Below are 27,273 nucleotides of genomic sequence, written 5' to 3' on the forward strand. Positions count from 1 at the left end.
ACTGATGCTGTTGTTCTTTATGAGAGGACAGTCTCAAATTACTGCATACTTGTTGTGTATTCCATTATTGATTATTTGCATATACAGCACATTAACAACAGATTCTAGCTTAACCTAAGCAGATATAATGTATAAATGACACCTGGTTGGCATAAATCATTATTTATTTAATTGTTGTGGCTATCATAGCTAGCATCAGATAGTGACTGCTGTAGAGCAGCTGATAACTGAGGAAAGATTGACAGCCTGGAAATACAGCTGGTAAAAGACACCTTTAGTGGGGTGTGTATTCTGTGGAGCTAGCACCACCATGGGAGGATGTAGTAAAAACGTCTATGAAAGCTTAGATATATTGAGTTTGTGATGAAAAACAATGAATCAAAGGTCCATTCAGTAGAGGCTGTCTGACCAGCTTGGGCAGGGCTATAGGGCTTACAAGTAATGTATCTATATTACGGTCAATAAACACATTTTCTCTAAAATTACAAACCATATATTCACAAATAGTGCAAACTTGTCATAATTGTATAGAATATAATGCATTGCTGTAGAATAAACTACCAATCAGTAGGGCTTGGTGTTATGGACAGAATCTCACACTTTTGACCAAATAACATGATAACTTCAATAGTACCTTCACAAAATATTATCACAATGAGATTTTTAATAAGTAATTATGAGTAATGTGGATGTAATGACGAAGTGAGTAAAGGCAAACAACAGTCAGAACAGTTTGGTAAGAAAATTACATCACGTTACTGTAATGTAGCCTTTAAAACCAGGAAAAGACAACACATGCCATATCACGATATAACAATATACGAAATCTAATAGAATATCTAGTGTCATGTCACAATTTCAATGTAATATTAATATATTGCCGAGCTCTAATGCCATCTTTTGTCCTCTCAGTACATTGACAGCACAGTCTGATAGCCACTGCAGGGCCTCATGATCATCAAAATCATTGTAATTAATTCTGGGCTCCCATTAGTATGCTAACCCATCTTCTGGTACTATGTGTATTGTTAACTGTCATTAAGGATAGCACAAAAAGCCCTCTATTGTTTTTATCACCTGGGTCAATCGTTTTGTGTTTCTGCTGTGTCTACAGACAGCCTTACTGTGTTGCCCTGAGCTGGATCTTCATGCGATAAGGTTTGGGAGTCAGAGTAACCCCATAGACTGGAGTGTAGTCTGGCTCTCCTGCATCCTCAGGCCAGATGAACTTGAACTTCCTCAGCAGCGTCACCGTGACAAGGAAGAGCTCCATACGTGCCAGACCCTCTCCAAGACACATACGAGGACCTGAGAGGTACAAAAAAAAAAAACCTCAACTCACCAGTTGGGCTAAACCCACCCCATCTGAACATACAATGAGACCCATACTGCTGTTTGTTCTTTATGCTCTCATACCTGCGGAGAAAGGCATGAAGGCCTCTGGTTTAACAAACTCTCCCTGGTCATTGAGGAAGTTTTCAGGGTTGAATTCATGAGGGAATTTCCATTGTCCCTCCTCATTCAGCACAGAGCTCATGTTAGGGATGATCATTGTACCCTGAGGAGAGAGCGAGACAAAAGAAGAAAGGGCATAAAGGAAGGAAGAAAACATTTGTATAAGGTTAAAAATTATTAAAATTATTTAAGCGACCTAAATAAAGGTAATGTTGCCATTACTTAAGGTACAAACAAACTAGGTTAAACTAGGTTTCCTTAGTCAATCATTGGTAACATCTATTCTTAATCTTTATTAAGAAAACATAAAAATTTTGCTTATACCAAAAAATCTCAAATCCTTTTCTTGTCTCTCAGTCAAAGCTCTATATCCACAGCTACATTTTGCATATTCTCTGACAGCATTTGCACAGCCTATGAATCATAATAAAGACTTAAAGCTGGCTATCTAAAATACAGGTACTTAAATATCAGATAACATGTGGGGTACACTAATAAAAATAATCTCTTATATTTCAGATCTTTATTTGATAGTCGATTGATGAAATTCTCAATGACTGATTAATCGATTGTCGATTAATTATCATTAAAGCCAGTACATACAGAATGGTCTGCTTGAAAAATCTGTTGCCTTCATTGGAAGACACTTCATTGTTTTCTTACAATCAGTGAATCAAGCAAATTCTGATAAAATAAGAATTATAATTTGCAGGAAAGTCATGTTAAACCTTGCTCCTTCAGAGGTTACCTTACCTTGCCCCCAGCTGCAGAATAGGTAAAAACTGCTTTTTCCACATTTTACAATACTGCAACGTTTCTTTCTTTAACATTTTACTGTCACTATTGCCAAAAATGATTTAACGTTATTTGCTTCTTACTCTGGGAATGGAATATCCCATGAGCTCTGAGTCTTTGGTTGTGGAGTGGAACACGCTGAGTGGGACAGTGTTGGCCACCCTCTGCACTTCATGGATCACAGCCTGGATGGAGGGAGATTTTAAAAAACATGTTCTTATGCTTATGCAGCAACAAAATCCAGACCAATAAAGTTGTAATGTAGGAAGCTGCCAGCAATATGCTGACAACCAGGCAAAAAAGAGCATCATTAATGTTAAAAGCAGGGATGAAAATGGATCTCCAAATTTTTTTGAGCAATTTTTATTTTACTTGAATTTGACTTAACTGATTCACTCACCAGTTTTGTTATTTGCTTTGTGCACTTTTGCAAATTATCCCCTACCTGATAAATCTGTCTGATCCATTAGCAAACCCTCTGAGATACTGGGACAAAATACATAGCATTATTATTATTATTACACTTTAATGGAGGCGAAGACAAGCATAAAATTAGCCAGCCTACAAATTAAGAGGGAGGGACCTAGTTTTACCAATTTAAATTGTATTTCCACCCTTCATCTATTAATACAGTGGTTTGGTGGCACTACTTCAACTTAGTGGCACAATATTAGGAGGTTGGTGGCATCAGTTCCATTGAAGAACATTTTGTTTAGGGGGCATTCTATTAGAAAATGTAGGTCAAATAATAGCTAATAGTAGCAGAATTTTCAGTTAATAGATAACATGTAATTGGAACTCTTAATGGCTTGATAAAACACCAACACTTTATAATAGCTAATTAAAGTCTGGACTACAATATTTTATATCACCCCAATGGTATAATTCAGGCATAGTTTGAGAGACATGATGAATGATACTGGTTTAAGAAGCTTTCAGGATTTGAGGGAAACATATAATTTGTCATTCAACTCACTTGTATATTGACAGTTACATTCTGCGGTATGTGCTGCAAGTATTTTGAGTGACAGGCAGCCTCTTATTTATAAGATAATGGATTTAATTAAGAAACTATCAGGATTAACTAAAGGATATGTCTCACACGTCAACACTTGATGTACTGTTAGAACATACACAGACTCTATTAATTACAATAAATACATGGAATAAAGACTGCTTGGAATCATCTAGTCCAGAGTTTGAACATTTCTTCTTCTTCACAAAACCCACATCATAAATTAACAAACTTAAACTTCATATATTAAACTTATTTGAGGCAAATCAGCATTTTATGATGAATATAACAAATCTCCAAACTGTACCCTCTCTGATTTGAACCAAACGGGACATTTTTGCACATCATGTAGGAGAGTCCATAAATTAGAGGTTTCTGGGAACAAGTAACAAAATGTCTATCTGAAGCATGTGACTTAGACATTAACCAGAATGTATGCTGTTGAATGATGAATCTGTGCAGGATTTTAAAGCGATACTTCACCCAAAACTGAAATTTCACTCAATATCTCCTCACCCCTGTGCTGATGTGAGGATGGGTGAAGATCTCCAGTTCACAAAACACTCCTGGAGCTTCAGCGGAAAACAGCGTTGTAGCCAAATCCAGTACAGTTGAAGTGAATGGTGACCAGTTTTAAAATGTAAAAAAAGAACACAAAAAAACACAAAATGTCTCCATACTGCTCGTGTGGTGTAATTCAAGTGTCTGTAAGCTGCAACATTACAATTTAACCCGAAAAGACGTCATTTACACCATGTTTTTAGTCTAAATGTCAACTGTAGCCTCTCAGACCTGATCCTCGTGCACACGCCTGAAGAAGGTACACAAGCTCTCGCTCAAGCAGTGCAGCTGCAGCAAAGAAATGATGTTCCTCTTCTATGTCGAAGTCCTCGGACATTTTCTTCTTTGTTGAAAGTTTACAAAGTCAACTGTGCGCATAACAAGTCACTATTTCTGAACAGATCTCTCTCTGTTGTCTGAGTCTCTTCCAGGTAGCATGTAAACACAGATCTGAAGGTATCACGAGATCTCATATATCTCGTGTCTTTTTGGGTCAAATTTTAATGTTGTGGCTTACGGACACTTGGATTACATCACACAAGTGGTATGGAGACATTTTGTGTTTTTTGTGTTCTTTGGTCACCATTCACTTCAAGTGTACTGGATTTGGCTGCAACGCTGTTTTCTGATGAAGCTCCAGGAGTGTTTTGTGAACTGCACCCATCCTCACATCAGCACAGGGGTGAGGAGATACTGAATGAAATTTCATTTTCAGGTGAACAATGGCTTCAACTATAGTCAAAGACAGCTGTGCCTGTCGGTTGGCACTGCTGCTACAAAGAGTTGGTGGTCAGGTGGCAACCACTGCACACTCTGTCCATTTATCAGTGGAATCACTCTTTGATAAAGATGTAATCTATGGAGTTGTCTGTTGCTAAGAATATCTGACACACTCAACGAACCTAGAAACATGATATAAATCTTCAGTCTTGCTAATTTTGCTAATTTATCAAATTCATTGTCAGGAAATGTCCTGCATGTATAGTGGAAGATCAATGGTAAAAGGGTAGGTTAGGGTTAAGGAGTGAACAAAGTGCTGATGTATCCTTGATTTATACTGTACCCTTTACTGTCTAGTGTGACTAAAATATTATGAATATAATAAGAGGTGAAAAATGTACTTATTTGATGTTGTTGTTATCCATTCTAATATTATTTTTTGACAGAGATTATTTGTTTATGTACTACACTTCCAAACCTTGTGGAAAATCAGATAAAAAATTCTTCACAAAAAAATAAAGAAAAAAGAAATCTGATGATATACCTGCACATAAGGCATGTGGTGTCTGTCGTCAAAAGTGGCCCGATCCTTCCCTTCCAACACCTTGTCTATCTCCTGTTGACAACGCTCTGAGAGATACAGCAAAGGGGGTGGAGATCAGAGGAATACAATACTGTTAGCATCATATTGCTTCCATTACAGAGTGAAAACAAAAGCCATGTGAAAAGTCCAGGAGGTAAGAAAGGAGCCAAATCAGCAGATGCAGTTGAGAAGAAGCCGCTGGGGTGAACAACAGAGCTCCACATTTCAACAAGTGACAATCCACACAGCTGATGCTCTGGAATTTTATGTACTTTGACACAAGCAAAAACGTTAAAGAAATAAGTTTGTAGCATACATTAAAGCTACTAAAAGGAACTATCGTGTTGATTTTGGAGGCCCCTGTGGACAAAAGTGGTAGTGTTTGCATCACCATAACCACAAAATATAATGTCATATATAAAATAATCTAAAGAAAAAAATTAGCAGCGAGACACTTCTGAGATGTGGCAGTGCTTCTGATGAAACCACAAACGTTGTCTAGAGTGGCTGCGATTGGCTCCTAGGGACATGTCAAAGCCATAACGCAACATAGCCATGCATAATGGAATCAAGCCATAACACATGTCCCTTAGGATGACTTGTGAGGGGTTGTATTTAAGATATAGACAGATTTTAGTGTCTCCAAGTGCATTTTTTTCTCTCAGTGAGCCTTGTGCATGCCTCCAGAACATAGATAAATTTTGTTCAGAATACACAGTGAATTATGATTAGAGACCTATGAAATTAAACACCACTATGACAGAGGGGACAAAACTTGTGCTAAAATGTGCTTTTACTACAGGACTTGCAGGGTGCTTGAGCAGATGATATGACTTGTACTGTCCTTGTATGACTAGAGTGAGGACATTTTGACATGTCTGCTATGAAAAAGGCCTATTTTATTTTTAAAGAAAGAATTCCTGGGCAGACAATAGTAGGCGCACAAGTAAATAAACAGGTGCAACACATAATAAGCCATATATACAGACATACCTTGTATGTGTGGGTAGGTCATGAGGTAGAGGAAAGCAGTAAGCAGGGTGTTGGAGGTAGTGTCTGTCCCAGCAAAGTGAATATCCAGAGCGTACATACTCAGTTGTGCTTCTGAAAATGAAGAACCATCATCGCCTCTCTAAGAAGAGGAGAGTGACTGTTTTCAGGCGAACACACACTATATGCAATTATACCTTAGTGTTACACACACATGCACACTATGGGGTATGAAGAGTCAGCTCACTACCATGCACACATGTATGCATTTGGTAGTGAGCTGACTGTCTTAACTCTCCACACACACACACACCTTATCCATTTCATCGAAATAGCAGTCAACAAAGTCTCGCGGCTCTCCAGGGACTCTGGTATTCTTGTGCTCAGCCAACAAGCGTCTTGCATGACCCTGACAAATCTGAAAAACAGAAGTCAGCATTTATAATTTCTATAGATTTTTTTTCAGACTGCTTTCATAACTAATTATAAATATTTCCAATAACTTTCTTGGCCCAATTACCATACCTCAACGTTCTTAAAGGCTTTCATGAAGGGCAGTGGCAGGCTACGAATCATGGGCAAAGAGTCATACACCTGTATTTAAAAAAAAAAAAAAAAGAAAAGAAAAAAATCATTACTTTATTTGAATCTGACAGTAGACTGTACTGTTTGTTTAGTGCTAGTTAGCAAATGTTAGTATGCTAATATGCTAAACCAAAATGGTGAACATAGTAAACATTGTACATGCTAAACATCAGCATGTTGACACTGGCATTGTGAGCATGCTAGCATGCTAAAGTTAGCATTTAGCTCAAAGAACTGCTGTGTACGGTCTAACCAAGCTGTTAGCATGGCTGTTGACTGTTAGTCTTGTTGATATTTCCAAGCCAGGATGGTATCTGCTTTGACTCACCATAGCCCATGGTCCATTCGCAATCTTGGCATTCTCAGTGAAGCATTGAACAATCTCTTTGATGAACTTGTCATCATACTCATAGCGTGTACCAAACAGAACCTGGCAGATGATGTTGGAGGCAGCATTATGAAACAAAAGCTGAGGACTCAAGGTTTTGCCTGTAAAACATGTAATGTAGACTAAAGAACAGCACTGTACAGGAACACAACAGAACATTAACAAAATGCAAAAGTCAAAGTGGCAACACATGGTCATGCAGTGAGGAGAAAGTGGCAAGGAGGTGAAGAGAAGAGCAACACAACACAGCTGAGGCCTCCTTAAAAGGATCTCCTTAAAATCCACCAACATAATGGAAAGGTTATGATGATCAACATAGATGTGGATTGTGTGGACCCACAGATGACATACCAATGCTTTTTTGCAGTGTATTAATGATGTATTGTATCTCTCCAAAAATCCTCTCCTCCATGGAATTCTTCCCCAGGCCAAAGTTCCTCAGGGTCATCAGAGCAAAGCGGCGATGCTCCTTCCAACTAGGGCCATAATCTGCCAGAATCACTCCTATTCCAGGTGTACACAGGTGACAGGTGACACACAGAGCATACAGTGTGAGCTTACAGGTCATCCAGTTTAACATTTCCTCAAACTATCACTGTCCAGTGTGTTTATTGATGTCCTATTCCAGCAGTCATCAGCGGTTCTGGTTTGAAATTGAGCATGTATGGTGAGGATTTTTTCTCAATATTAGCAGATTCTTCTACACCAGCATAAAATGTTGTTTAGCAGATCAATTGAAGTCACATTGAGACAATCCCCACCTTTAAATCTGACCACAGGGGTGCCCACTTTTGAAGTACTTTGGGTTTAATATAATTTCCAGTATCACAATATATATTGTCTTACTGGCCCTAGAATGAGATATGATAACAGAAAGTCTCTCTGAGTTAAGGTTATGATGCCTGGGTGTCATCCCTTTAAACTCCTCAGATTTCCTCTCACCTGGTTCAGAGTTCCCATATTCATTTTGTTTTCTTTGGAGAAACAAGAAGCCCAAGATAGCCTCGAATAAATTAATTATTGCTAAGTGTATTGGGGGAATTTAGGCATCCCACATCTGTTTCCATGCTGTCTTTCTTGAAATGCCAAGAACCCAATGTATTTGGACAAATTTGAGGCTGGTAACATTCAGAATTTAATTTACTTTTTTCTTTCCACTGACAAAGTGCAAATGTGTTGGTTGTCATCATATATGTGTGCAAAGTTAAAGGGGAAAAAAAGGTAGAACTGATGTTCATATCTTTTTTCCGTTAATATTCTTTCACTTTCTAGGCCTAATTACCACATCTCACATTGTTAAATTCCTTCATTTTGGATTCATTTTGGTCATTGTGGATACAGAACAGCACAGAGGGACAAGGAGAGAAAAAAAAATGTCCTGATAAGGTAGAGAAATAGTTGGACAAGGGAGGGGAACCAAGTGTGAAACCAAGGGCCTTGTGTGTTGGATTTGTTGTTGATCAATGGCAGAATTTTTGTGTTGATAATACAGCAAAGCTGGCTAGAGGGAACACATACAGCAATGGCACAATAGTAGGCTTCTGGAGAGACACTATCCACAACCTGAGTGATTAGTTTATTAGTAAAACAGTATTATTAAAACAACATACATTAAATAAAAAGTACAATGTGCAATAGGCCTACAGCAGTTTAAGGAATACACACAGGCTGTGATTGGTCGGTTCACAAAAAGTGCCACTGACGAGTGGATCGACTTTATGAAAAGTTGAACGTGTTTCAACAAAAGGTACCTGATAAAGCTAAATAGCCAGTCAGCCAGAGCCAAACCTTTCTTATTGCTGTTGTCTTCTGTCTTACACCTTCAGCTGTTTAAACCTCGACTAACAGTTGAAAAGCGTTGAGGACGTTGAGGAGGATTTGTTCACAATCAAAGTGGTCTAACTCTTGACTGGCCCGTCAGGCGTTTCATGTCTGATCAACTGCCTGGTTGGATGCTTTTGATAAAAAAAGATGATTATCAGTTACAGCCTACCTACTTTTTTTCTGGCAAACTAAATTGTACACTGATCAAACATACACATGCTCATTGTGAACTCAGAAATGGACTTTAACCCTTGCCTTTGTTTTTTCCTCTTTTCCCCTCCTTTAGATAAACAGTTAACAGTGTCATCCCCACATACAGCACACGCCCAGAAAGAGACACATTACTGACTTACAGTCTTTAAATTTCGACCTTTTTATGATGATGACATGATGACCTTTTTAATACATTATATGCCCTATGACATATCATATCTGCTCTACCTTTCCTCTGGGTGGTGTCATTGACAAACAGGTCTTGAGGTCGTCCAGCAAACTCACTGCCCTTGGTTATTAAGGCCTCCTTCATGGCCGTCAACCCGTTGATGATTACAGCAGGTTTGGAGCCGATGTACAGACTGTAGACATTTCCATAAGACTTCCTCAGCTGGGACAAGATAACAACACATAACTTTAGATGAATACTACTCTTTTAAGGGATAGTTCAACCCAAAAATATCTAGTTTTCCCCTGGTCTCTAGTGCTATTTATCCATTCTACATATTTTTTTGAGTTTTGGAGACATCGGCTGTAAAGATGTCTGCCTTCTTTCCAATATAATGGGACTAAATGGCACCTGGCTGGTGGTGCTGAAAGCACCAAAAAGATACATTTGAAAAATTCAAAACCAAAAGTCATGGCCCAGTTACTCAAGATTAAACACAGACCTTGTTGTGAGCAGTTTCTGATAGGAACTTCTTTCTTTCCACCAGAAAAGAACATTGTTCTGATGTACATTCTGACATCGTTCTACTAGACTCCACTGCATAAAGAATGGAGTTCCTACGTGAAACTGCTCACAACAACGTGTGTGGATTATCTTGAAAAACTGTGTCCTGATTTTTAGAAAGAGACACTGGTTTTGGATTTTTTTCAAATGTATTTGTTTAGTGGTTTAAGCACAACAAGCTGAGTGCAATCTAGTTCCATTATACTGTAAAGAAGGCAGACGTCTGTACGGCTGACATCTCCGGAACACTACAAAGTCCAGATGAAAACATATCACCACAGGCCAGGGAAAAAATACGTATTTTTGATTCTGTGGTGGACTGTCTCTTTAAAGGGACAATTCACTAAAATCACAAAAATGTACTGGAAACACTAAGTAAAAGCAAATTATAAAAAAAAAAAAAAATGTTTGTAGTGTAATGCTGGATTGAGTAAAAAAAAACTACATTAATAAATAATCAACAGCAGTGTTTCTTTCTACAACCCTTGTCATGACTTCTTATATAACTGTACAAACAGTGTCTAGTATTGTATTGTATTGAGTGATGTGCTGTATTGAGTGTAAGTTAGAAAATCCCCATTGTGTGTGACCGTTACTACTAGTTGGGAACAGCACAAGTTCATGTGCGATCACCTGTGTACTGACAAGGACAATGTGTTACGTAATCACATGAAGTCAGTAGTCGTGCTTGTTTTCAGTAACCCATACCTGTTTTATTTTACATGATATATCATATTATAGTGTAAAAGTGTAGTGGCGCAACAACTCCTGAAATGATTACCGTCAGGAAAAGCAGCACAGTGGCCACAAGAGTAAGTATTTAACTGTTTTAGACACATCTGACCGCTAATAATAGGAACTGCATCAATATCATAACAGGTTAAGGCATTGGAAGAGCAACATTATTCATTTCAGTGTGTTTCTTACCCTCTCAAAGTCCTTCAAGGGGTTCTCTAGACTCAAGTGTAAAATGTTTCCCAGTATCGGCAGGACGGGGGGTCCTGGTGGAAAGTTCTTGGGCCTCTGGGATTTGAGTAGAAGGAAGATGAAGAACACACAGGCCCAAAGCAGGAAGAATGAGGCGAACATGGTGGAGAGGACTGGACTGAACCGAAGAGACGAGCTGACTTACTTGCTTTATAAGAGTAGCTCAGCTCTTAGCCCTGCCTCTTCTGGATGTGTACTTTGCTCTTCTGTATTAAAGGTGAATGAAACATAAACAGGTCACACACCCTGAGAGGTTTGAGTTCTGACAGACTGAAGCTTCAGCTATCTACTATACCTTATCAGTTTATCTGTTGCTAAATTAGTTCCTTAGTTTGCCCCAAAGCTAACTAATGTCATGTTTTGTCACTGGAATGGAAGAAAGCTAATGAGTTGTGAAAGAACAAGAGAGTTTTTCTTTTCATACCACAACACTTCAAACAGAAATATTTTACTTTTTTGCTTTATAAATTAAAAAAATATATATGAAGAGCTTATAAAATAGGCTACTTGTGACACTTTTTACAAACCAAACAATCGATTAATTTTAAAATAATCAGCACATTAATGCATAATGAAAATATAATCAACTGCAGTCCTATACAAAATGTAGTTACAATTTTCCTCCACCTTAACCAACTATAAGAGTAAAATCCTGCTTTTACATTAATGCATGAGTAATAATAATTGAACAACAATATATATAATTGTATAATGGTCAGAGGGGGCATTGTTCTGCATTGAGACAACATTTATTTTCAATCCAGGACTTTTACTTGTGTCAGAGTATTTTTACAGTTTGGTATTGGTACTTTTACTTTATTAAAGGATCTGAATACTCCTCCAGCACTAGCTACAGTTATATATTTTAATATATGCCCAAATGACCTAATGGTAAACATACTGCCAACTGTAACTATAGAAGCATCAAAATCATTTATGCATGATATGATTTTCTCATATCTTCATGATTGCATATCCTGCTGGTCCCAGGCCAGTAAGACTTTGCTGAAACTTTTGAGATTCTTTTCAAACAAGCCTTAAAAGTTTTTGACAAGAAATCATTAAACCATCATCATCAGAACATGTTTTCCAAAAGAAAACTATTACATTTAGAAAAGCTCATTCTATTTTCAGAAGTTCAATTTTTCACCAGACCCTGTCAACCTGCTCTAAAATAAACTTACACATCCCTTTGCTGCAGACTGCCTTTGCATGATCTGCTCGGCTTAAAACTTGCACAGACCTTTGTTATTTTTCCCATGATGCAAAAAAGGGATACTATAATTAAGCATAACTCTCACCAGTGTATCACTTGTCAAATTATTTGAGGGTGAATGGCTGAGTGCTGCCCCATGTGGCCGCTGGGGGGGCAAGATGGAGAGCAGGTGAGGGATGAGGATTATACTGGAATTGTTTCATAAGGTGATATGTGATGTATAAACTGCAAAATTCCAATAAACAAAAGTAAAAAGAAAACTGAATTCAGAAGTGTTATCTTGTGAAAATTTTCCTTCAGAAAAAATATATTAATGTGAAGTGTTTTTTTTTCCTGTAAATTTCAACCTGACAGTTTCTCATTTATTGACTGAATGACTGAAGTTCACACCAAAATATAAAAACCGAGATAAAAACAAACAAGAGTGAAAGTATCAAAAAAAAAATTATGTTTCCCTACCCCTTTCTGGACGTGCACCAGAGTTGGAAATGGTATTTCAACCTTCAGTTCTGTAATATCTGTCACATTTTTGTCTGGATCAGAGGTTCCCAAACTTTTTGTGACATGGCCCCCTTTAGAAGACAAAAAAGTTCATGCCCCCTACACTTCACAGGTCTATTCATTCATTAAGGTTTTTACCCGAAAAGTTGTATACAGGGCTAGGCATCACTAGCCCATCACTGATATCGCTATACATGACTAGATATCATGATAGATGTTGGACATCGATATATCATGATATGGCATAAGTGTTGTCTTTTCCTGGTTATAAAGGCTGGATTACAGTAAAATGATGTATTTCATTATATCCACATTTCTTGTGATTATTTATCAAAAAATCTAATTGGGTTAATATTTTGTGAAAGCACCAATAGTCATCCTACAATATTGTCACAATATCAGTATTAAGGTATTTGGTCAAAAATATTGTGTAGTTTTATTTTGTCTACATTACCCAGCAATAACACAGCAAACTCATTTTATCACATAACACACCATCAGTCACAACCTACATGATCAATAATTATCGATATAGACCAATATGAAACTTCACCAATGTAGTAAGTTTTTCAGCTGTATCACCCAGGCCTAGTTATGTAGTGGTGGTATGTTCTGTGTCTGCCTTAACGTGACGGAGATTAGGTTCACTTGACATGGTGATATTGAGCAATTTAATTTAGCTAGTGTTGCAGTTCCTGTCTGTGACCACTGGAGGGCAACGCTCATATTTCTGAATATTATTTTTATATGCACAATTTTAGGTAGATTACTATTGTGGTAATTACTAACAATCGTGATATCAGTATTTTTAGGAAATATCTGAGTATTTTTTTCTGGTGTTCAGAGACCACTTAACTGTTGAAAACAAACGGGGTGATGTGCCAGAGTAAACGGACGGCATCTGTAGCTGTAAATTACGGCAGTCTGTGTTAGCCTTCTTGCTAGCTTGGTTATTCATACTGTACACATCGTACTGTAAAAGGATGATTAATTGATAAATACGCCATACGACTGCCTGTAAAAGTTGAAAATTAAACTCAAAAGAAAAAAATCAACTTACCACATCCGCCATTCCTTGACGTGTCACTTTTCCCAAACTTTATCTTCGTGCATTTACCGAATAATGATTTACAGCTATAGGTACACTGCCCTCTTGTGGGCATATTGTGCAACTACAACTGCACTGTAATAGCATCAAGCTAGACACAATAGTGTAGGGATACTTCCGGTTAATATATTCAAAATAAAAGTTGGACTAGTTGTAGTTACGCGCTTTCACCACAAGAGGGCACATTATGATTACAATATAAGACAACAATAAACTTCAACTACGAGGGCAGTAGGTGCATTATTGCTAATCTGAATAAAAAATAAAAAACTATGTACATATTTGCCAAGGGGTAAGTAAAACAAAATACAATATGAGAAAATGAGAAAAAGAAGATAGAAGAAAAAGGTGGTTAAGCAGGTCAGACAATTATGCAATGTAGATGTGTTCGAGTGTTTAAGGCTTTGGGTTTATAGTGCTGAATATGCTATATGTGCTATTGGTACATTTAATGTGAACAAAAAAAACATTTAGTTTTACTGCGTGTTGTGATAACTAACAATGGTAATGTTGGCAATGTTCAACGTCATTTAGAGGAAAAGATAAAGGGGAAAAAATCATTGTACAGGGAAACTTGATTTTAATTGTGCATATGACTATAAACGCTTTGAGTTTGACTTAATTCTTTCTTCTAGCTAAAGAACTGATAGACAGGACGCTGATGGCGTGTGTTGCTGTAGGTTAAAGCACTTTCTAGCAGCCTTCTTGCTAGCTAGGCTATTCGTTTTTAAAGGATGATGGGAGGATAACTCAGCCATCCAACTATCGGTATAACTTGGAAATTAAACTCAAGACGGAAATCAACTTGCCACGTTCACCATTGTTTGAATTCTACTTAACGTTTGTTAAAGAAATAAACAACTCTCATATATTTACAATTTACAGCAATGAATGTACTGCCCTCTTGTGGGCACATCGTGTATCTATAACAGTACAGAAGGCATTAAGCTAAACACAATAACATTGGGATATTTCCGGTTAAATTTTCAAAACAAAACTGTTACTAGATGTAGTTACATGCTTTGACCGCTGGAGGGCAATGTATATTAATTCATTCAATGCATACCATATAAAACGCTCTCATGGCAACAATCAACTTCAAACTGTTTTTTTCTGTACGCAGAGATTGAATATCTCCATTGTGTTGGACTATGTAAAAACATGATATAAATGACTGTTAAAAGGAACATTAACAACAGACAGTAGAGGGCAGCAACGCGCCAATGTATCGGCTAGTCCGCCTAAAAGAAGAAGCCCCCTGCAAGAGCAGAGCATGCGCAAGCGGTACCTTCACAGTTGACAGAAAATCTAATGCCAACTGCATACCAAATCGAGTAGCTGAGCCTGGTAAGTTCAAGCGACACAGAAATAATTCAAACGCGGAGACTCAAATTTACACGGCTGTGCATCTGAAAATATTGCTTTTCCAACATGACACGATGTTATGTCTCTAGCAGTGGTGACAACAGCTTGCTTGAATGCTAAAGTAGCTAACGCTAGCTGGGGACTGCTGCACACAAGGCATCTGCGTGTCCAAAGCTTTACCTCTTGAGCATCTAAGCTACTATAGGAAGCCAGTGAGTCTGAATACTGAAATACAATTTGGTTGGTTTATTGAATCACTGTGTCGTTTGCCGAGTGTGTCCTCTGACTGAGAGAGCTAACATTAGCGGCTACCGATGTTATCGTCGCCGTTGGCAACTTAGCAGTGAGTGAATCAACAGGGCCGATACAAACGAAATGCTTTGGTCCATAAAAATGCCTCACATTTGACTCGGTAGACACCTCATTGCAAATCGGTACCGGTGTCCGTGTGGTTCTCTTGGGGGGTCTTTGTTGGAGAAACCAAACGTTAAATTGCTATCATTTCTACAGTTAGATGTAATGATTAAATACGAGCACAAGAGGGAGCCAAAACCTCACAGATCGAGTTCAGTTTAGTCTTGTTAAAATAACTGTATTTAAAACATAAAGTTAAAAAGTCTCACATATGATTTTGTTATCTAGATGTCATTGTTTACATTTCTTGTTTCCTGGTAATTTCAGTGCAGTAATGTGTTACCACGTAAATGAATAAACATACAATATAAAAATAACATCATACAGTGTGCATCTGGTTTAACAACACTGTAAACTGAATCTCCGGTTCAATCTCAACAAAAACTAAATATAGTTTATCACGTAAAACAAAATTTCTTGTGTTAAATATGACATTAGATCTGTATTGGTGTTGTCAAAAATATAAAAATATCGATACTGAATATTTGAAATGATTTTAGTACTTTTGTTTTGCAGTATTGATACTCCATTACCAGCTTTACTTTCACACTCTCTCTTTTCTCAGACAGTGTGTTGACATAAATATGGCTGCAGTCCCACAGGCTATGTGTTCCAGTACCCATACTACCATACTATTTAATATACCAGAAAAAAGATTTAGTATGTCACGATACATAGTATGTTAAATGCAGTATGCAGAAAATACCAGGATGTCTTATTGCATGTGGTCTCATTTTGTAGTAAACAAGCCAGCATGCTTTTCTGGCTATTCTGAGCCACAATCCTTTGTGATGGGTATATGAGCCAGAGGGTCAAAGTTCAGGCCGCCATCTTATAAGGAAGTAGTAATGTCCCAATTGTATTTTAACAGCATTTTGGAATGCAGAGATAGATCCACCTCCTCTCACTTACTCACGGTGCTGTCTTCTTCTTGTCACTTGTCATTTGCTCCTGTTGAATGTCTGTCATGTTATGGCTTTGTTACAGTTATCTTTTAATAAAAAACTAAAATTTTACACTAAAATATCAGTTTTTCCCATTGTTATTGGAAACGGTGTTGAATATCAATATTTTTCAAGGTATTGTATCAAAATGAGAAATTCCATTACTGTGACAACATTTGCCCACATGAAGTTTGCACTAACAAGTCAAAAGTTTATTAGGTGCTTTTTATTCAACTAAGGCATCGTAGAATTATAGTCTCAGGTTGTTTTGATGGGAACACTCTCAGGTATAATGGCTATGTGCAGAAGTCAGTAGCAGCAAGCTGAGTATTAATGGATTGCTTTGTTCTTCTACATAGAAAAGAATAAATTAATTGAAGCCATGGACTCTCAGCATGGGTCCAGAGAGAAAAACTACTCTTCTTCACCTAGTTATTTAGAAGGGCCCAGCAGAAATACCTAAAATCCTGTCTTGAGTTTAAAAAATAAGAAAGAAGAAAAAAAACCAGATTTTTTTTGGTCTGAAGTCAGGTGTGTCTGTGTGTTTGTATGTAGATCAGTTGTAATGGCAGGGGGAGGGGCAGCAGGCGTCGACCTCAGCAGGAAGTTTGTGTCAGAAGCTGAGCTTGATGAGAGGAGGAAGAAGAGACAAGAGGAATGGGAGAAAGTCAGAAAACCTGACGACCCAGAGGGTAAGAAACACATTGTCTGCATTCACACAAAATCCAAAACACATCAAACCACTGAAATGTATTCAGCTGATTTATGTGTGAATTCACATATTTGCCTGTTTACCCCTCAGAGGCCCCAGAAGAGGAGTATGACCCACGATCCCTCTATGAGCGACTGCAGGAGCAGAAAGACAAGAAACAAGAGGAATATGAGGAGCAGTTCAAATTCAGTGAGTGTCTCTATATCTCTGTGTTATATCTGTCAGTTGGACTAAAACCTTCATTTGTCATACAGTTTTGAATTAAAGGGAAAGTTCAACCCCCAAATCAAAAATACATATTTTTCCCCTGGTCTATAGTGGTTTTTATCCATCTAAAGATTTTTGTGTGAGTTGCAGAATTTTGGAGATATCTGCCATAGAGGTGTCTGCCTTCTCTCCAGTGTAATGGGACTAAATGGCTCTCAGTTTGTGGTGCTCAAAGCTACAAAAAAAATGCATTTGAAAAATTCAAAACAAGTGGCTCTTTCCAAAAAACATGACCTGGTGATGCATGATAATCCGCAGAGCTTGTTATGAGCAGTTTTATATAGGAACTACTTTCTTCTGCTGTACAATCTACCAAAATTAATTTCTTTTCTACTAGAAACAAAGTAGTTTGAATCACATTATTCTGCATGTATCACACTGTTCTGCTGACCTACAGGTGGCTGTAATATGTTAAGATTTGCAGCAATGTGCCAGTAAAGGCAGGGAAGAACATGACTGCAAGCTAGTAGACACGAATGTAAACAATGTAGACTTTAAAATACTTTTAAAAAATCAGCTTTACAAATGTTTTATGACAGAGGAAATGTATTGAACACATTTGTTAGACCTGAAAGACGCACGGAATGTGTTTTAGTGAGCAACACTGAATTAGGGATGAAACGATTATTGGTTTCATGATAAACCATCCCTGACGATTAGTATCACTGTTTCAAATTTTAATTATCGTGGTAATTAGTGCTTTCAAAAACTCATGTTAAATACTATCCAGGATCAACCAAAGTTAGCAACAGTCTCCCAAACACAGCAGCAGCGTGGGTTTGTTTTGAGTCAGTGACAACACTGGGATCTCAAAGAAAATGATGCCATTTCAAATTAAGAGGTTTTTATAATAAAACTTTTTCTGCACAGATTAACAGTACTGCCATAATAATGATGACCATGATAACTACAATCATGATTTGAAATATTCATATCATGTCATCTCTAATGTAGGCATAACTTTTGTTTCTTTACATTCACATTTCCTGCATAATGATTTCTTTTACCTTTGGTACTGTTTTTTTTTTTTTGGCACTATTTTTTTACTAATCATATAACATGTAACATTAACTACCTCTGCATTGTATTACAGCAGTGTTGGTGACTCTGCTCTGACTTTGCATGTATGGGTGTTATTTTTGTAGCCATGCTCTTTGTAGCTTGTTTGCTTCTTTACTGTTTTCATGAGTTTGCCACAGTGTGATCATAAAAATATTTATAGACAACACAACGGTATCTGTTTAAAGTTTTCTTACCAGTATTGTTCAAAAGTTATTCTTTTTTTAAAAAATATTGATGAAGTATTATATGAAGCAGACAGACTTGCAACTATGCAAAGTCGTATCTCACATTCCTTCAGATAAATTATTTTACAGATTTTAGTAAAAAGATTCATAGGGAAAGAATACACTCTCATTCATAAAACAGTTTTTTCTATGCTTAAAAAATGGACTGTGTTAGTGTTCCAGATTTGTGTACAGTAAAGGTCACCTATATGTGGATTTAAAATAAACTGTTATGCTGAAAAATGCCATCGCTGTACTGCCTGTGTTGAGAGCATGTTTGTTTCCATGGTTACAGGGAACATGGTGAGAGGATTGGATGAGGATGAGACCAGCTTCCTGGACGAGGTCTCCCGGCAACAGAGCCTGGTGGAGAAGCAACGAAGGGAAGAGGAGAAGCAGGAGCTCTTGGAATACAGGATATCCTTTTTTATCTATTTTACCTTTATTTTTATGTGTCTCAATGTTTATTGTGTTGTTTGTGAAATCAGGAGGACTAGTCACAGAATTCAGCATGGAAACCTTGGCACAGGCAAGATAAACAAAGATAAGACATTTGGGACTGAAGCTACAATCCCAATTTCAAAAAAGTTCGGACACTTTGTGAAACATAAATAAAAAACAGAATGCAGTGGTTTGCAAATCATTTTTTATCCTCCTATATCAATTTGAATACATCACAACAACAAGATATTCAGTGTTTGAACTGCTAAATCTCAAGGTTTTTTTCTAAATATACACTCATTCTGAATTTGATGCCTGCAACACATTCCAAAAAAGTTGGGAGAGGGGCAACAAAAGACTGTGGAATTCTCAAAAAATCCTGTTTGGAACGTTCCACAGGTAAATGGGTTAATTGGTAACAGGTGATACTGTCATGATCAGGTATGAAAGGAACGTCCTCGAAAGGTTCATTCGTTCACAAGCAATGACGGTATGATAACACAACTTTGTGAAAAACCACATAGGCAAATAGTCCAACAGCTTAAGAACAAAGTTTGTCAACACAGAACTGCAGGAATTAGAGATTTCATCATCTACAATCTGTAATATCATCAAACAATTCAGTGAGTCTGGATAAATCTCTGCAAGTGAGGGGCAAGGTCAAAAACCATCACTGAATGTTATGACCTTTGATCCTTCAGGCAGCACTGCATTAAAAACCCACATGATTGTACATGAACTCAGGAACATTTTGTAAAGTGTTATCAGTAAGCACAGTTCACCGCTGCATTTACATCTGCAAGTTAAGACTCTACCGTGCAAAATGAAATCCATATATCAACAACAACCAGAAATGCTGAAGACTTCTCTGAGCCTGAGCTCATCTGAAATGGACTGACACAAAGTTAAAAACTGTGCTGAGATCTGACAAGTCCACATTTCAAATTATTTTTGGAAATCATGGACTTGATTTCCTCTGGCCTAAAGAGGAAAAGGACCATCCAGACAGTTACCAGCACAAAGTGCAAAAGACAGCATCTGGGATGTTCTAGGGGTGTGTTAGTGCCCATGGCATCAGAGATAACTGTCACATCTGTGAAGGCCCCCATTAATGCTGAAAGGTACATACAGGTTTTGGAGGAACATATGTTGTCATCCGTCTCCACTTCTTTCAGCAAGACAATGCCAAGACACCGTCCCTTGCCTTAGTGGTGAAAAGGTCAGGCACTAGAATGGCCTGTCTGCAGTCCAGTTATGGATCCCATTGAAAATGTGTGCTGAAAGTTGAACTTTGAAAACTAAACTTCAAAATGTGTGTCCTCGGTTCCCAAACACTTGCTGAGTGTTGTTAAAAGTAGTGAACATGCCCCTGTCCTAACTTTTTTGGAATTGTTTGCAGGCATCAAATTCAGAATGAGCGGATATTTACCAAAAGCAGCTTGAACATTAAATATCTTGTCTTCAGGTTGTATTCAATTGAATATAGGTCCAAGGATTTTTAAATTATTGCAGTCTGTTTTTATTTACATTTTACAAATGAAGCTGTTTTCTGTTCATTTTTTGCACCTCATGCTTTTTTTTTAACAGTTGAAAGGCACGCCTGCTGATAATTGGGAGTCTCTCGGTGCCTATATGATAAGCACCTTTATGTGTGTTGGCAGAGGCACACACATCTTCACTATAGTCAAGCTGCTGCTGGGACTGAACCATGCATACATTACACAAACACACCTTGTACACGTGTCCATCCTCGTGTGATAACAGCGCCATGCTGCACACATTATGCATTAGTCCTTCATGCTTTGTATGAAGGACAAAATTATTACAAGTAATGTCTTTGTGATTTTCAAGGGATTTCTTCTTCTTCTTTTCTAAATAATTAAGTTAGAATAATTAATAATTACCTAGTATAATCACAACCAATACTTTTGAGGCCACTACCTGTACTATTGTGCAATATGTGGGCTGATTTTTTTTTTCTGTTGGAAGAAATGTTATTGTGAGACTGTTCCAAAATTACCTCAAATCTAGTTTAGCATTTCTGTGCTGATATTTCATGTTACTTGTCATCTGATGAATACCACAATGCAGTAATGTAATATCGACCAATATACGAGCTTGGCCTGTCTTGTTCTGCTGGTTAGCTTTGTAGAAAGATGTCATGTTTTTAATGCCATTTTTAATCCCACCTCCTAAGCTCTTATTGGCTGAGGAATGATCTGTGAGTGGGTGCAACTGCTCAACAAATGTGAGCAGAAATTCAGAGGTCTGGAGTCTGCCTATTCCTATCAACATTATATCGCTGCATAACGACCTCAAATTTTAGCATGGCAAAGAAACATATGTTAAGAAAGCACTGGTAAACAGTTTTTTTCTTGATGTTTTTTTTTCATCATGGTTATCCACACAGCATGCCAGCACAGTGCAGGAAAAAAAGATATTTGCATTCATATAGTGATTAGATGAAGTAAAAGGAGCATTGTGTGTTTACAGTCGGTCAGTCCGCTCCCCAGTCTTTTCCATTTCTGTTCTGAGACAGTCTACAGTTGTCAGCTGTCCCTCAGCTATTGTCCTCTAATGAAAATAAAAATGTAACATCTAATTAATACTGATATGATAATCAGTTGGGAAGAATTCATGTATTTAGGACATACTTTTTACTTGTTGCTCCCTGTGCTTTTCATCTGTTACTCTGTCTTTGTCTTTGCGGACAGACAGGTTTCTGACAGACAGGTTTGTCTGCAGATGAAGAAGAGAATGGGTTGTCGTGGAAACTGTATCATAGGCTGGTAACTACGGTGACGATTTAAAGCAGTTGCTGTGAACACAAAGTACACGCACACACATACAGGTGCAGACCTCAGTTAATGCAGTGAAAACTCAGGACTGCTAGTCTTTAGCTCACATCTACCTAATGCCCCGATTTCTGTCTGCTGATTCCTGTCCACTTGTCCCTTTTGTCTTATACCCTGTGTGCTTTGCCTTTTGGTATGTTTCTTGGTGTATTCTGCTCTGTCTCTGCCTCTCGACCCGATTTCATGTCTCCTGAGCTCTGTCCATCTCCTGGTCTTCTTTTAGATTCTATATCTGTGTCACCTCTCTCTGCCTGAGTGCTTTTCTTAGCCTTTAAGAACTGTGTCACTTTTTCCAGCGCACTGATGGGAAGTTGTAATGGCTCCCCCTGAAGGGAGGACAGAATGCTACTTGTTGAATGGACTGTTGCTGAATGGATCATGTCTCTGTTCTTGACCCTGAATCCCAATATTTGCCCTCTCCTAAAAGCTCCAGTATGGTTTATTCACCTTAACTCTGTACTTTCACAGCGCTCTAGTGAAGCAGGCAACCACCGAAAGCCGTAAAGAGCCTGAAAAGAAGGTAGCAACTAAGCATTCAGGGGCAGAGCAAAGAACCAGCCACCTGTCTCAGGCCCATTTATTGGCTGGAGCTGTCAAGAGACGCAGGTACACCCAACACTGATATTTGACACATATCAGCTTGTACAGTTGATGTGGTGAACTTGTTAACAAGCAATTTCTTATTTACACATCTTGCAGATACTGAGCAACATTAGCATGCATTCATGTTTTGTTTGTTTCCACATTTAGACTAGTATTTTCTCTAAGTGCTCCACTATGTTAACTGATTTTGTTTGACTGGTGTTGGGCAGGTAGCATTGCTTTATCAGAGTTTTTTCACAGATTACACCTGCCTGTTGTGCACAAAGCTGTCACTGGTGAAGGTGAATGGAAAATGGTGATTAATCATCATTAAATGATGATTTGATTATGGTGATTACACTGTGATTAAAAATTTAAGTCAAGGTCCACTTAGTTAGGTGTTCCTGAAACTTTTGGCTATATCCCTGGTCCACCTGCTGAAAGCTTGAGGAAGGAAATGAACCCTGTGTATGTTTGTCAAGACTAAACCTTCATGCTGAAATAAAGTTCTGGGTCATAAAACCAAAACAATGAGCTGGAAGACATTAAAATGCTCTGGAGCTGAGAGGAATGGCAGATAATTCTCTGTAGGTTTGTTACTGCGAATTACCCCATTCACTTTTGCACAGTTGATTAGTGCAGCTTTAAATCCTCAACATCTCTCTGTTCTCTTACCCAGTTCCTCACAGTCATCAGACAGCAGTAAGAAACAGAAGGTGGAAATCACAACAACAACAACAGGAAATGGAGAGACACACACAGGTGGGCTGCAGCCTGAGGCTTGTAAGGATGAATGTCTGTGATGTGGGCAGAAATTGAGTTGTGTATCTCACTGACAATTCCTGGAATTACTAAGTGATAGAACTGTCAGACCAGACAGAAACAAACTCATATACAGCTCACTGCTTGTGATTGAATCATACATGAAGAGTGTGTTTTTCTTCTACATGCAGAGTTGGAATTACTTTTATTATTTGAGAAGACGACTGATCCTGATTGCTGAAATTATAGGCAGGTCTATCTGATAATAGAAACCTAAGAAAAAGTAAAACTACAGAAAGCCTATATCACCAATATACAGTACTGTATAGGTGCAGTATATAATTGTTTATTTTTATCGATTTGCAAATTGCAAAGTGTGCGAACAGAAAAAAAAAATCAGTACTTGGTGTCATCACCCTTTGCCTTCAAAACAGCATCAGTTCTTCTAGGTACACCTTCACAAAGTCAGGGATTTTGTAGGATCCTAGTCAGGTGTAGGATTAACCAATTATACCAAACAGGTGAGGTTGTGGAAGACAGTTTGATGTCACAGGTCAGACACCATGACAAGAATGAGGACAGCAACAAGACACAGGATAGTTATACTGCATCAGTAAGGTCTCTCCCAGGCAAAGAGTTCAAAGCAGACTGGGGTTTCAAGATTAGCTGTTTAAGGTCTTTTGAAGAAGCACAAACAAACGGGCAACACTGAGGACTGTAGATGCAGTGGTCGGCCGAGGAAACTTAGTACAGCAGATGAAAGACACATTATGCTTACTTCCCTTTGAAATCAGAAGATGTCCAGCAGTGCTATCAGCTCAGAACTAGCAGAAACCAGTGGGACCCAGATACACCCATCTACTGTCCAGGGAAGTCTGGCCATAAGTGAAGAATTGTGGCCAAAAAGCCATACCTCCAACATGGAAACAAGGCCAAGTGACTCAACTATGCATGAAAACGGAGGAACTGCGGTGCAGAAAAATGGCAACAGGTGCTCTGGACTGATGAGTCAAAATTTGAAATATTTGGTTGTAGCAGAAGGCAGTTTGTTCGCCGAAGGGCTGGACAGCAGTGCAATGTGTATGAGTGTCTGCAGGCAACAGTGAAGCATGGTGGAGGTTCTTTGCAAGTTTGGGGCCGCATTTCTGCAAATGGAGTTGGGGATTTGGTCAGAATTAATGGTGTCCTCAATGCTGAGAAATACAGGCAGATACTTATCCATCATCAGTACCATCAGGGAGGCGTCTGATTGGCCCCAAATTTAGTCTGCAGCAGGACAATGACCCCAAACATACAGACAATGTCATTAGGAACCATCCTCGGTGTAAAGAACAAGGAGTCCTGGAAGTGATGTATGACCCCCACAGAGCCCTGATCTCAACATCATGGGTCTGTCTGGGATTACATGAAGAGACAGAAGGATATGAGGCAGCCTACATCCACAGAAGATCTGTGGTTAGTTCTCCAAGATGTTTGGAACAACCTATCTGACGAGTTCCTTCAAAAAGTGTGTGCAAGTGTACCTAGAAGAATTGATGCTGTTTTGAAGGCAAAGAGTAGTCACACCAAATATTGATTTGATTTAGTTTTTTTTTCTGTTGACTCACTTTGCATTTTGTAGATTGATTAAAAAAAAGGAACAATTACATTTTATATTTTTAAAAGCAATTTTACTTGACAGCATTTTTTTCACACCTGCCTAAAACTTTTGTACTGTACTGTATGTATATGGCTTTAACTCCATATTTGGCTTTGGAGGTGCTAAATGCTACCTGCTTCACCAACTAGTCATTGACTTTGTCTGACAGCAGTTTGATGCTGAGCAGGTAGTACTTCGAGTTTATTAAAGCTGCTGGATCAAGGCTGATGCGAATAGCAAGAATGATCAATCAAGTACATCCCAGAACAATGAGCTGAAAGAAACTGAAGTGTACTGTAGAGCTGAGGGGACCTGCAAAATTTTCTCTGGATGTGTCACTACAAGCAACACCTGTCACATTGACATCATTATTTTAAACCATTCTTAATGTAACAGTATTGATTAGCGCAGCTTTAAACTAACAGGTCTACTAGTTGATATACTGTATGTCTCTAATTAAAGTTTGAAGTCAGTGGAACGTTTCTCTCCTTACAACTTGGTAGTTCCATTCTTCTTGTATTCTAGGTCAAAACTGCCTGCCTGTCTGTCTTATGTGCTGTGTAAAGCTGTGGTTCCTAGCAGCAAGCCCCACGTTTGGGGCATAGACCACTGCAATATCGAGTGAAACAAAGTTGAATGAATATGAATTATGTAAGGGAAAAGTTTGCTGATGCTATCATGCTGACCCTCATTTCACAAAAATTCAGCTTGCATCCTCTTTTATTAATTGCCTGCCCTATCATTGTTATTGATTGATAAAGAAAATTGTGTTGTGTGGGGCATGAACTTAAAAAAAAAGTTTTAGAACCACTTGTGTATGGTATATACACATATACATATACATATGTATATGTATGCGTGCAAAGACTTTGAATTCAGCAAAGACTTTGAATTCAGCAGAACAAATTACTCCATATAAACTGAAAATATACAGAGTAAGGCATTGAAAATGCCTGTTAAGACAGTTATATCTCACTTTTGGCTGTCCCTGGTTACAGAATTCAGAAATTTCTCATTTCTGACCTTTTTAGAGAGAGCCTGATTCTTGGATGTCTGCATTAACAAGCTCTGAATCTGACAGTGTGTTGTACTGTTCAGAACAGGAGGATGGAGCAGGAGAAAGAGAAGGGGGAGCTGAAGATCAACAGATAGTCCCTGGCCTGACAGCGAAGACCCCCTCAGCTCCTCTGAGCTCCGGTCAAGGCGTGTTACACCTGCCATCAGCAGCTGTGTGCGTTGGCGTTTTACCGGGACTCTGGGTTTATTCTGGCAGCAGCGACTCTGACAGCAGCTCGGACAGCGAAGGTAGCGTGGACGCAATCATGTTGCCGTACCCCCGGCACAGCAGGGCCTACAGATAGACACACAACAACATCAACACATACATGCATACAACCTGAAGAGTATGTTTGCATGCCTTCAGAATGGCTTGCAAACAGTCAGAAAAGGTAACCTCACTTAGGATATTCATACAGAGACAGATTAAAGGTCATACATACACACACTGATATAGGGGTACTCACACACACACACACACACACACACACACACACACACACACGACAGAGCCTACCTGCAGACCACACAAGTTCATATCATGTGAGTTATACACTGGCAAACATTTTCAGTATTCCTGTTGTTTTCACAGCTGTGAGTTAAACTGTTGCTCTTTGTCATCAGACAAAGTTCAGCCCAGTAATATAATCCTAATAATCAGTAACACCAATTCTGAAACAAATCTGTGTATCTATTTGTGATTTTTGCTATTGTGGCACTCAGACATGACACCTCCACCCTTCCTTCCCTCAATCACATCTCACGCAGTTTAAGCCGAGCAACCAATCCCGCACTGCCTACCCTGATGACATCCTGCCCCCCCCTACACCTCCCCCTCCCAACCCAAACCACAGCGACTGCAAGCTGTGCTGTTGGCTGAGGGAACAGTGATTGACAGCTGTGGAGCAAGGAAGAGACTGCTTTAGACTGTGTCACATGACTCACACCTTTTAGCTATCAGCAGCAGAGGAGAGAGAGCTGGGGCAGGATATGCTTCTCACTCTCTATGGGTTCAATGCAAAGTTGGAATGGTCTGAAAAGTAATGTTTTTATTTGTGTGATGTAATGTGTTTTTTCTCGTTAGTATTTTGTCTCAGTCGAATCATGCTGGAAAGATGCTGGATGGACTATTTGCTGCTGTCTCAGGCATTTGAGGTTTGTTTTGTTGGTCAAAGTCTGAGCAGAGAAATAAAGAGCTTTCCCTACTGTGTGTTCACTGTGTGTATTTGTGTATGGCAGAGACACAGAGCTGGTGTATTTGCAGAATACTGGGATT

At 38.5% G+C, this 27,273-nt stretch overlaps 2 protein-coding genes across 2 annotated transcripts; one reads left to right on the forward strand and one right to left on the reverse strand.

The window, feature by feature from the left end:
* Window positions 1-281: 281 nt before the first annotated feature.
* On the reverse strand, window positions 282-11,020 carry LOC146316050 (cytochrome P450 2F2-like). Its single transcript, XM_084733916.1, has 11 exons — window positions 10,790-11,020; window positions 9,358-9,520; window positions 7,444-7,596; window positions 7,033-7,193; window positions 6,645-6,713; window positions 6,433-6,537; window positions 6,123-6,261; window positions 5,091-5,176; window positions 2,334-2,435; window positions 1,417-1,558; window positions 282-1,308 (listed from the first exon to the last, which is right to left on the reverse strand). The coding sequence occupies exons 1-11, from the start codon at window positions 10,949-10,951 to the stop codon at window positions 1,121-1,123; spliced, it is 1,470 nt and encodes a 489-aa protein (XP_084590042.1). The 5' UTR covers window positions 10,952-11,020; the 3' UTR covers window positions 282-1,120.
* Window positions 11,021-16,952: 5,932 nt separating this feature from the next.
* On the forward strand, window positions 16,953-27,203 carry psme3ip1 (proteasome activator subunit 3 interacting protein 1). The gene is made up of 6 exons (XM_084734471.1): window positions 16,953-17,089; window positions 17,200-17,298; window positions 18,958-19,079; window positions 22,425-22,564; window positions 23,220-23,302; window positions 26,040-27,203. The coding sequence occupies exons 1-6, from the start codon at window positions 16,963-16,965 to the stop codon at window positions 26,300-26,302; spliced, it is 834 nt and encodes a 277-aa protein (XP_084590597.1). The 5' UTR covers window positions 16,953-16,962; the 3' UTR covers window positions 26,303-27,203.
* Window positions 27,204-27,273: the final 70 nt, after the last annotated feature.

This window comes from Lutjanus erythropterus, chromosome 13 (assembly GCF_056507025.1).
Source record: "Lutjanus erythropterus isolate fLutEry1 chromosome 13, fLutEry1.hap2, whole genome shotgun sequence".
Taxonomy (NCBI): Eukaryota; Metazoa; Chordata; class Actinopteri; order Lutjaniformes; family Lutjanidae; genus Lutjanus; species Lutjanus erythropterus.

Coding starts and splice junctions, on each gene's coding strand:
- LOC146316050 (XM_084733916.1), bottom strand. CDS start 10,951: ATGTTCGCCTCATTCTTCCTGCTTTGGGCCTGTGTGTTCTTCATCTTC. Junction 7,597..9,357: donor TGACACCACCCAGAGGAAAG/GTAGAGCAGATA, acceptor CACCTGGAATAG/GAGTGATTCTGGCAGATTAT. Junction 2,436..5,090: donor ACCACATGCCTTATGTGCAG/GTATATCATCAG, acceptor CCCTCCATCCAG/GCTGTGATCCATGAAGTGCA.
- psme3ip1 (XM_084734471.1), top strand. CDS start 16,963: ATGGCAGGGGGAGGGGCAGCAGGCGTCGACCTCAGCAGGAAGTTTGTG. Junction 22,565..23,219: donor GGAGCTGTCAAGAGACGCAG/GTACACCCAACA, acceptor TCTCTTACCCAG/TTCCTCACAGTCATCAGACA. Junction 23,303..26,039: donor AAATGGAGAGACACACACAG/GTGGGCTGCAGC, acceptor TGTACTGTTCAG/AACAGGAGGATGGAGCAGGA.